Below are 12,334 nucleotides of genomic sequence, written 5' to 3' on the forward strand. Positions count from 1 at the left end.
AGCCTGTTAGACCAGGCTTACAGCGGCTTTTCTTGGCCCTGCCTCAGAGCAGGTCTTAGGTCGTAAGCCTTGGTCTATTTCAATTTACAAATTATTTAAATTGTAACGCAAAGTTTATCTTTCATATTTTTTTTTTCTTTCAATTAACATGAGTAAGCAGTCGCGTCTAGGGGGGGGGCAGGGGAGCTCTTACCCCCCATGAAAAAGGTAAATTAGGCCTACTTCTGAGAGTTATTAATTAACCTCATTATTTGGTCATTTTAACCTTAAAAACTCAATTTTTAAGGTTAAATAAATTGCACTTATCCCACTTTTGTACCATTGGCCTACATATGGCATTTGTACCATAATTTTTTTTCAATCCCACCCCCCCCCCCCCATGTCAAAAAGAAATCTACGCCAATGTTCCGGGGACACATTCCAAGCAGATCCCATAACTCCTCAGACCCACTCCACCCCTTATAAACCCAAACAGCATGAACGATGCCTGCCCATCATTTATTAGTTTTGCCCCCGCTTTCCCCAACCCCAGCCCAAATGAAAATGTCTAGTTACGCCACTGTGGGTAAGTAATTGTTCGATTTAGTTGAACATTTCAGCATTTTATTTTAGTGTTCATTTGAGTTAGTTGAATTTTTTTAAGTAGCTGTTGCTATCATAAGACCTACTCTTTTTGAATGATGGTTTTTTTAACAACGATATAATTTTTTTTTAAATCTTTCATCATCATCATGATCATCATGATCATCATCATCATCATCATCATTATGAAGACCTATATGATACCACCTGTCCCTATCCAAGCCTTAATAGTTTGATACTCGTACTTTTCATATATAGGCCTATATTATTTTGGAGTGCCTATATTATACCAATAGAAGAAGGACAAAATTGGTAAAGATATAGTAAATATTTGACACGAAACAATAGTGTATGCAGTATTAAAACTGAATTTACGGATAAGATGCATATAATTTTGCTATATCTTCTACTTAAATAATTATAAATATTGTACCAACAGATAACTTCATGTGAGATCTGAGAAGACTACTGTTATCAGCAGTAGATAGCACGTTGGTTGCTTTCCTTTTTAGGGGAATCACAGATTCCTTTCCATTAGGCTTACAGTTAAAATTTTTTTTTTTTTAAAGCGCAGTGATTTATAGTGCGCTACGCACAGGCACAACGCCTAGACGTTGATCCACAAGCCTCAGCACACTTTACAGTTTTTACCCTTTTTGGGATGCAAAGAAAAAATCACGAGTATAAAGCATAGGCGTATTATTCATACAAGTTGGACTCATAAAAAATCAAGTGGAAATAAAATAATACATAAAAGACACAAAAACAGACACAATATTCTTGCATCAAGTTGTGTACGGTATAAGCCCAAGCACAAGACCGCGGGTCCAGGCTAGTCTTTGCGCCGGGAACATTGCGATTATGAGACGGCAACCTTGTTAGTACGGTAAACCGTGAGGACCACAGCTTATGTACATCTACCTCCAACAGCCTACACAATTAAGTCGCTGGTTGAAAGGGACGAGGTTGTCAAACGTTAAGCCTACAAGGCCACTAAGACTAGGTTGAATTTGCGTTGAAGAAATCCGGCTAGAGTTAAGACTCCGGCTTCGAGAGCGGGCTAGGCTTAGTAGCCTCAAGGCCACCTTAAGACTACGGCTTAATAAGACTCCTGTCGGGAAACTCGCCCTAAGTGTCCCACTTGAGCCTATCCCATTACCCTATGTGTCATAATTATTTAATGACTTTGAAATTTGATCTCACTGACAGGACTTTAATACAATCAGTACAAACCTACAAACACAACGCATTTGACTGATTCCATTTTAGGAGTATTGGGACATGTGTAAACATAACAAATATGCCAAAAAAAAATCAGGTTTGAAAAAAAAAATCATATTAAAAGATCATAGGCCTATATCATCATGATCATGGCTTTTTATAAAACTGGCGCAGAGCAATTTTGACAATATCTTGGACTCAGACACGTTTGAGTGTGAAAGTGTGATGTGCGCCCTTAATATGTCAATGTTGCGGTCAAAGGTGAAAATTAACCGGAAACAGCAGACAACTTTCTTTCGTGTACACGTTGAAAACAGGCTGGATCTAGACACACAAAACATCTTCAAAATGACAACAATTGATAGCTATATACAGACCCTGAAGGTTGAGGTTGCAAAGCAAGATCCTGTTATACTAGGAATAGCAATTGCTGTGTTGGTTGTCCTGGTTACGATAGGTAAATTTTGTTAAGCTTACTCAATTAGTCTAACAGCTGTCGGACAAAATCATGAAATGGCAAGAACCAGACATGCCAGACGTGGTCTAATTGTGCATAAAACCGGGCAGCCTTATTTCTATAGATCTGCTGCGCATTCAAATTGCATTGTATTGCATCGTAATTTCATTTGTGTCTATGCTAATTATGTTTACACAAACAACATGAACTCACATGTTTTCAAGCAAATTCGCCGATAATAAATAGATGATCAAAAGCGATCGGAGTGTTACAAAAGTACAGATCGCATTCAGCTTACATGTACTTCATATGAGATGATCTTTGGAAAAATACGGCATAATTTATCTTGGTGCTTATGCGAATGCCATGCAGTAAAATATTCAAGCGTTATGGCAATTCATGATTGACAACTAACAATCGGTGTGTCCTTCGTATCCTCCGTTGTCAATTTCTTATCCACTCACTAATCCTCACAAAAGCTATGTGTTGATTACGTAATGTGCGGAGGCAAATTGCAATAAAGTACAATGAAATAATGAGTAGGGCGGGCTCCGAGGCGGGTTTCTTCTTCATCTTACGTAACAGTATTGTTCTCCAAAAAAACCCGGAAGTTTGTCGTCTGGCGCTCTAGCTGAAATACAGCAAGATAATGTAAGATAGACTAGATAGTAAATGTAAACCTGTATTTGAGCTAGAGTATCTCGAGCTAGCAAGAACTGAACAAGGCAGCCAAGCCATAGCTAGCAATAGCATTGTACGATCAGTGACAGAATGCATGATGTACAATGTACCAGTGTTATTATCTGGCATAGCGTGAGTCATCCTATGGGGGAGGGGGGGCACTAGCCTGTGATCATGCACTTCCACATGTTTGAATGGCAATTATTTAGGTATGACAGGGAAACCTCAGTTAACACATTTGCTAGTCAGCCAAAATGGCCTAAACCGGCAATACAAATTTACATTGAAATTTAAAAGAACCGCTTGCTCAAGGAAACCTTCATAAATATGTTGTCTATACTTCACTTGACCCAATATGATTTTTTTTGGTGATGAGAGACTTGCACATGGAATTTCAGAGGGATTTGATAGCAGTTGTAAAAAAAAGCTGCTATCGTCATGTGACTAAGATCTAGAAACACCCCCGTAATGCTGTTTTGGGGAATTTTGCTAGCAGAATCTTTTTGATGAAAGTAAATCTTTGACTAGATGTAACTTTGCTACGGAAAGTGCTATTACAAAAAGGTTTTCAGTGTTGGCTTTCTTTACTCAAGGGCTTTAATTTGATATATAAAATGATGCAGTTTGATGGCAAATTTGAATTCACCTGGCATACCTAAATTATTTTGCATACTTTTAGCTTTCCACAATCCACAAACCATTCACGGTATCACGCTGTAGAAATTTAGAATTATTGAGCCTCAGTGACTACCAGGGCAGGCACCACTAAGCATCACAGTAATTAGCATCACTTAGCACTTCATCCGAATTTTGATGATCTCCATCGATCGTCGTTTTAGCTGTTTACGAGCATGATGATGGCAGTATATCGCTGCTCATTAAATAATCATGAACCCGTCAACCCGATCATGTCAATCACATGGTCTTTATTCATGCATTCGGTAGATCGGGAGTGATCGAAATTAACCCGACATATGCTTTTATGAATGGATTCATGACCTTACAGGGACCAGACATGCATGGCTGCATGGTACTAGCAAAGACAGATAATCTGTGGTTCCAAATGTTTGGAAAATATTGCAGTTTGAAAATGGACTTTTTTCTGGCGTCAAACGAACAAAAATTTTGATGACTGAAGATACTCAAATTTCATTTAATATCTGTAATTTTGGTTGGGTTGGACACAGTAAATTAGCTGGAAAAGCTTATTTCTGTTTTACCTTGACAGTCGCTGGGGGGTCCTTTCGAACGTTCCAATGAGTCAAATAGGGCCCAAACTACGCTAGAGTGAACATGATTTAAATAATTCGATTGATTTTCTTACACGTAAAAATACGACCAATTCAGATAGAAAATTTTGTTTGTCGTATAGGGCCCACTATATACAATTACTTTTTGTTGGATTAAATGCTAAGCTACGGTATATATCTTTTCACTAAAATAGATACTTCATAACGTGTTCCCATGTTGAAAGTTGGCAAGCTATTTCTACTTGTTTTAAAGAGAGCATATGCACTCAGTACACAATTGAATGAAGACGATTTATTTGTGAAACCGTAGAACGATCTGTTGGTCAGCATAGATATTGAATAAAATTGAGTCCCATCACATCAATTCAAAGCTAGACCCTTTTTGCAAATACTGGTTACCAGCGACTTAAATTGTATAGTGGTCATTGTGGATTTTTTTACTTCGAAAGGATCCAGGTAAAAAGTGGCTCCAGGCTGAGATGTTATTCTAACCCTTGACGACGACGAGTTGTCTGTACATACATGTATAGTTCAAATGAATTTGCACCATGTACTATTCTAAAAACACTGTCCAAATTTTGGGATAATGTTAATAAAGTTGCATAATCCATTATTCTTAGCATTATTCTTTTTATTTATTTATCATTTACAGTTCTTTTCAAGTTAATCACAAGAGGAAGGAACACCAAGCAGGCTATACTTCTGGTTGGATTGTGTGATTCAGGCAAAACATTGCTGTTTAGCAGGGTAGGTATGAACTAGAGTCTGAAATTCTCCATTTTGTAAGTGTTAAATTCTGTGTTGTTTTCTAAAAATAATCATAATTTACCCACTCTAGGGAAATCGGATTTTTTTCATATTATAAAAACTGAAAAAAAAAGTGTTTCTCGGCAATGTATAGCCGGAAGAAAGTCACGAAAACCAAAATATATGACCCCTAAAGGCAAGTAATGATAAATTGTGAATTTCAGTGAAATATTTAAAATCGATTTAATGCATCCTGTTGAATGTACATTGGAAATTAGACCCAAATACATGTAAGGTTAAATTGCATGTTGTTGCAAAAGTCCATTTTTCCGTTTTCTACTTGAAATTCTGTGAAATTTTTCTGTTTCCCGTAAAACGTAGAAGTTCAGGCTTTCAGGTCCGTTCATACTACGCTGCAATTGCGATGCGATGCGATATGATGCCGCACTGCATCGTACTGCAGAATACTGCATTGCGGTCTCCCAATAAAGTTAAATACATTTTAACTTGGGAAATGAGATGAGTTGCGTCGTGTTGTGGCAACAAGTAATCAATATATCGGCAACACACGCAATTGCGGCCTAGTATGAACAGACCTTTAGTATGAACCCACTGAGTGCAGCTGAAATTTTTGTGCAATCAATTTTTCACACCGTGCCAATTTTTAACTGTTTTACTTTTAATTTCATGATTTTGAGCTTCCATGTGTATCAACCTATGAAAGGATATATATTCATGCATTGGTGCATTCGGGGATAGAATAGGGGTGAAAAAAATCTTGCCCTGCAGGGCACTACTGCACACACGCTAATAACATACATTGTAACATAATAACATGCTAATAACTTCTCTCTTCTTGCAGTTGGTACATGGCAAGTATGTGTCCAGCTACACATCTATAAAAGAAAATTCTGGCATTTATGATGTAATTGGCTCACGCAACAAGATAGCAGAGGTTGTGGATATTCCAGGCAATGACAGACAGAGGGCGCAATTTTGGGAGCGGTATAAGTCCCAGGCAAGGTAAGCTATGAATCATACTTGAAGTCACAGCATGAAGAAAAGTTAACATGCGGAGGTCATTGTTGGATATCACAAATCTACCTCTGTTTGTGCATCACCTGTAGTTATCAGCAAGGTTCTTCAGCGGTCTGAGATTTGGCGCTCTTTATAGCATAACGCAGAAGCAGGGTTATGATTGGCTAATTAAATCACGTCATCATCATATCGGCACCTTATTCGTCAATCAAGCTGCATAGCAATGCGTGACCTAGTTCTTTTACATAAAAATCAGGAAGAGCAGTCAGACCCCGCTGAAGGAATTTGTTGAATACTTACAATTTTTGATAACTTCAAGTGCAGTTTTCTCAGTGTTGCGCTCTGTTGTAAGGCAAATTTTCAAGAAACATAACTTCATTTCAAGATATTGTATAAAAGTATAAAGTTGAAGTGTCATTTTGTAGCTTCGATCATGTATGATCTCTCCAAATCTGTAAAAATCTCAATTTTAAGGGGTCATGTGATTTCATATACAGAGGATGGAGGTAATGATTCAAATTGTTTGATGCAATAATGGAAATGCACAATGTTTTCAAAACTATTATTCTGATTACTTAAAGCCAATGATGATGATCTTTATAATATGAAATTGGTTAATATTTTTCTAACCTGATTTTTTGGCATATTTGTAATGTTTACACATGTCCCAACTTGTACAGTAAATGGAGTCAGACATATTTGTTGTGTTTGTAGGTCAACAGAGCAAAGTTCTAGTACATGTATGTTAGATAGAACTGCATGTTAAACAGCCAAAATAACCAGCAGGGTTTCTCCAACCTTGTTATTTCAGATCAAAATGGACAGAAACCCTTCCCAATAATAAATTGCTAGTATTATTTCAGCATTTTGAGCATATAATAACAAATTCAAAATATGAAGAAAATCATACATTAGCCTTAATGCCCCAGCTGCTTTTTGGCATGAGGGAAGGAAAGAATGAAGGAAGGAAGAAAGAAAGAAGAAGAGAAAACTTTATTTTGCGGGTGCAGTTTTGAACCCCCGACCCCTCGAGTGCCACGCCCGCGCACAGGCCTACCTGCCATGGGGTGTAGCTTGGCCGACCAAGCTTCCGACGTCATATGACTGTTTGCGTGATGACGCAATCGCATCACGTGGGATACCTGCTTGTGCCTATGCTTTCTGAATTGAGGTTTTTTGATGTTTGGTACGGTTAGGGTTAAGGCTTAAAACCATTATGGTCCATACTGCTATCAAGATACTTGGGAGTTTAATTACATGTTATTAAGTACCAGTAATATGACATGTTGCTGACAGAAATATGCTACATAATGCAAGAGATAGGTCCCTTTAATTTGTTGGAGTCTCCAGGGGTGCATTTCACTGATCCACCCCTCATTGCAAGCTCGTTTTAACCCATCAGAAGTACAGACACATCAAAAACTGTCTGAGAGTCTTGGCTCAGTCTATCCATAATCGAGCAATACATAATGACCAAAATGCTGTAGTCCTGTGACCCCCTGGTCTGCTGAGTTTCTCTTTCCTCTAAAATTCACTTCTAAATATTCAGTGCTAAAATCCCCTTCCTCATCATGACTCCGCATGTCAATGCTACTGACACTCAAACACCGCTGAGATCTACTTGTATTATTGACCACAAAATTTACTAGCCACTCCTGCCCACCAAGACTGTTTGACTTTGATAGGAATCTTCCTACCAAATAATTGTCCAACTATGTACGGTGAATTTGATGTCAATTATAATAATAGCCTTTTTCAATTCAAGTGGTTTGTTATAGCTAAATGTTATCAGAGTTCTAAGCCTCTTCAAATATTGCCACTCTGCTAAGAGCTGCATTGATTGGTTGGATGCATTCTGGCTAAGTATACCAGTGAGAGCACAAACTTGATGAATAATTTATATACTTGCCTGACCCAGGATCGGTAAAAGGGAACTAACAATGGGAAGCGGAAGGAAATTTATGGGAAGTGGAAGGCTACATGTATGTACAGATTTTGAGGGGTTTGGGTTGATTAAAAATAACATATAGCCTTATGTTACTAGTCGTTATCCATGGACCAGGGGGGCAGAGTCTAGACCTATCATAACTCTAACATATAAATCTTTTAGGAAAGAAATACAATAGGTTTAGGACTTGCCATGTGTTTAGGACTTAAAGTGCGTCGTAAGTTTCTTGTGAAACACACTCGGGGGAGGGGGTTCTCAAGTTTGGTGGGATATGCCTCCAAGAATCTGAAAGTGGAACTGCATTTATACAAATTTTCCAGATTGACATTTAGGGCCCCAGTTAGATGAAAATGGACTATTTTTTTCGAAAAATTATACCAAAATTGACTGAAAAAGGTGGCCATTGCACTGAGTTCTCCCACCTGTGGATGCAACCCTAATGTACAAATGTAAGCAATTCCAGAGATCATAAAATTTATCTGATGTTTTTTGCAGTTATATAATTCACTTTGTTTGATTTTGTTTGTTTTCAGAGGGGTGATATTTATAATTGACAGCACTACTTTTCAGAAGGAGATCAAAGAGGTGGCCGAATACCTGTACACACTACTGAGTGATAAGACTGTTAATACTCAATTCCTGATAGCGTGCAACAAGCAAGATATTACCATGGCAAAATCATCCAAAGTTATACACCAGCAACTAGAGAAAGAAATGTAAGTATACCTTTCTGCTAAGGACACTGTCAGGATTTGAAAAAATCAATGTAAACTCAATATCGATATGAATCGATAAGTCGATTTTCTTCCCAATTTTACTTTTATCTTCTACATTCATCCGTACATGATAACCATATGCTATTAGTTCATCGAATCATCTTTTTTTTTTCATTCGTTGCTGGCATGGAAAACCTTTTTCCTTAGAACCCCATATCATCACATAACCGAGGACAATTGCTTATTTCAGTCCTTTTTTCCTGATTCAGTAATGCTGGTTTCATACTTTAATGCCGCTTGCCGCTGAGAGGTGTGACGCTTCATCATATCGCTTGCACTTGTTTGCAAGCAGAGCAGCACACCGCTGAGCTGCAGCGGCATGACTCTGAAAGCCACTCTTGCCGCTCAGCACCGCTCCAAAATTGTATTTTGTTCTCATACGTCAGAGCGGCACCACTCCGAGTTGATTTGAATTCAACTCCCAGCGGTGCTGCCGTCGCGGCAAAGCGGTGGAGTGAGCGATATATCAGCTTGCCGCTGGTCACTGCTAGCGTTTCTGGTGCGACTGCGCAGTGAAGTAAAATGATCTTCAGAGCGGCAAGCGGCAGGAAAGTATGAAACCAGCATAAGTGTTGCATCTGTTAGGATTATTCATTTATGGCTCACACCTATTTACCAGTGCACAGCTTTCCCCAGCTTGCCTGGGAAATCCCTCATTTAATGGAAGCTTAAAAGCATTGTGGCCGCAGTAAGCTGCAGCTTGGCTGGGGTACATTTTGTTGATTTGAAAAATTAAAAAAGCTGTGAATAGAAGAATTGTTTTGCTACCCTCCCAAAGTTGTCCCATTTCCAACAATAATTTCTTGGGTCAAAAATAATCACATTTTCCAAAAATGATGCTTTTAGAAAAAAATGCACTTTTCAACATCCCATACATTTAATGTACAAAACGTTCTTGATATCAATGTTATGATTGATTTAATTGGTTTCTTTTCCTTTACCTTTCTGTTACCCATGTAACCGTAATACAGTACAAAACAATTTTGTTGAAATTAATTTTGACACAAATGCGAAGTTTTTAATCAGCAGTTATTTCAAAATGATATAATCACTAGAGAGGGAAAATCTGGTCTCCATGCATACATTTGACCAAAAGGGTGAACATTTATCTGTACATTGGTAGGCTGAAGCATCTTATATCTTGATCAATAACAATGATGACAAGTTGTATAAATGTGACACAATCTGGTCCATGGGGGCCAAAGAGGCATTTTTGAAAATTGAGTTACTGTAATTATTACATTATACAGTAGGCTATCATGTAACCGTAATACAGTACAAAACAATTATTTGTTGAAATTAATTTTGACACAAATGCGAAGTTTTTAATCAGCAGTTATTTCAAAATGATATAATCACTAGAGAGGGAAAATCTGGTCTCCATACATACATTTGACCAAAAGGGTGAACATTTATCTGTAAATTGGTAGGCTGAAGCATCTTATATATATCTTGATCAATAACAATGATGACAAGTTGTATAAATGTGACACAATCTGGTCCATGGGGCCAAAGAGGCATTTTGAAAATTGAGTTACTGTAATTATTACATTATACAGTAGGCTATCATGTAACCGTAATACAGTACAAAACAATTATTTGTTGAAATTAATTTTGACACAAATGCAAAGTTTTTAATCAGCAGTTATTTCAAAATGATATAATCACTAGAGAGGGAAAATCTGGTCTCCATGCATACATTTGACCAAAAGGGTGAACATTTATCTGTAAATTGGTAGGCTGAAGCATCTTATACATCTTGATCTAAAGTGATGGATTTCTTGGATAAAAACGTAACAATCACAATGTGGCCTTAAGAGTTAAGAGGTTGGGATGCCTACATCCAATCTCTTAATTCAAGCAATCTTTTATGGCCATTTTGTCTTTTACTTGCATTTTTATACAAGAAAGCTGTCACTCTAGATCATTGCAACTGTTTCTGTCTACCATTTACAAGTCAATTTCGTCTCTTCTTGCCAACAACTGAACTAAGCACCACACTACAAACCTTATTTCTCCTCCAAGTGATATTGCCATTTTTGAAATGCCTGCTTAATAAAAACTTTAAAAAAAAAACCCATTCATGACCAAATTCATATCAATAAATCATTGTTTTATACTGAAAGATGATTGCATGGGTGGCTGGGTTATGGGACACAAAAAAATGAAAGAAATCAAACAAACAATTAAATCAATAACAATATTGGCCATGTTGATATTGAGAACATTTTTGTACATAACATGTATAGGATGTTGAAAAGTACCACTTTTTCTAAAAGCATCATTTTTGCTTGTGCAAAATGTGATTTTTTTTTACCAAAGAAAAATTATTTTGAGAAGGGAGAAAAGGAGAAGAGAAAATGTTTCCTCTATTCATAGGTTCTTTTAAGTTTTCAAATCAACAAAATATATGTCAAGTTATTCGAAGGAATGTTTTGTAATATATGCAGGGCGGTATTTTTGTTAACCCTTTAGATAATACTTACTGTTTTCATTGTTTGTTATTCATGCAGGAATACTCTTCGCGTCACACGGGCAGCGGCACTCAGCAGTACCGATGGCTCAAGCTCCGGGGTGTTTCTATGTAAACGTAACAAGGACTTTGAATTTGCACATCTAGGGAAATTAAAAGTAGACTTTGCTGATTGCAGCGCTAAGGGGAGTGGAGGAGAAGGAGATCCTGAGCTGAACATGGTTGAGGAATGGATTGGTGCTTTGGTTTAATCAAAGATGCAGTTCTTGAGAGTTTTCCTGATTTCACCATGCATTTTCTTTGTTTCAAACTTTTTCCATGTCCATCAGAGAGACACATGTGTTTTTTTGAGAATTTGCCAATTTCTGAATTTTCATTCTGTAAACTTTTCCCTGTTCAGGGAGAGATTGTAAATGATGTGACTTTCTTGCCAGTCATGCCATGGGGAAATGTAGCAGGATGCCTTCTTCTTGTGATTTAGGCACAGCGTCTAATGCGGCCTATACGTGATCAATTTGATTGATCAATATCAAATTTGCCACTGTGCACGCAAACATCAATAGTGATTTTATTGTCCAACCGTCAATAAAATCAAACTAGATTAGATCTCTTCAATAATATTGAAGAGAAATGTTATTTTATATCCAATCCTGCATCTAGGGTCTCCAATATTGATCAATCAAATTGATCGTATATTGGCCGCATAAAGTTGGTCTTATAGCGCCATCGGTACCCCGATAGGTACCTATATTGCTCTTTCTATCGTACCCTGAACATTTGCACAGTACTTTTGTTTTTTTATTTAAATGAAAAACAAAAACACTAAGCAAGTGTTAGTTGCTTGATACAATTGATATCATTACAAGTGTATCATAGAAAGAGTCATCGGTACCTAAGCACGGCAATAGCGATATAAGACCAAATTTGATGTAATGCCTTAATTCTCTACTTATAAATGTGCTTACCTAGAGTATTACTTACAGGGCTTTACTTGCACAGTGAATTAACGATACACAAACATGTAACCTGGGGGGTTGTGCTGATAACAGACCTGGGATGATACCCTACTCTTTTTGAATTAGTCTGTGACCTTTTACATGCCAGGTATTGCACTTATGCTGCACAAGACCAATGACTTCTGAACCATATGGTGCTACATGC

The 12,334-nt window shown here is 37.4% G+C and overlaps 1 protein-coding gene across 1 annotated transcript; it reads left to right on the forward strand.

The window, feature by feature from the left end:
• The first annotated feature begins 2,055 nt into the window (after positions 1-2,055).
• LOC140168669 (signal recognition particle receptor subunit beta-like) lies at positions 2,056-11,484 on the forward strand. The gene is made up of 5 exons (XM_072192082.1): positions 2,056-2,260; positions 4,844-4,938; positions 5,801-5,961; positions 8,458-8,640; positions 11,214-11,484. The coding sequence occupies exons 1-5, from the start codon at positions 2,152-2,154 to the stop codon at positions 11,422-11,424; spliced, it is 759 nt and encodes a 252-aa protein (XP_072048183.1). The 5' UTR covers positions 2,056-2,151; the 3' UTR covers positions 11,425-11,484.
• Positions 11,485-12,334: the final 850 nt, after the last annotated feature.

Source organism: Amphiura filiformis, chromosome 13 (assembly GCF_039555335.1).
Source record: "Amphiura filiformis chromosome 13, Afil_fr2py, whole genome shotgun sequence".
NCBI classification, from domain to species: Eukaryota; Metazoa; Echinodermata; class Ophiuroidea; order Amphilepidida; family Amphiuridae; genus Amphiura; species Amphiura filiformis.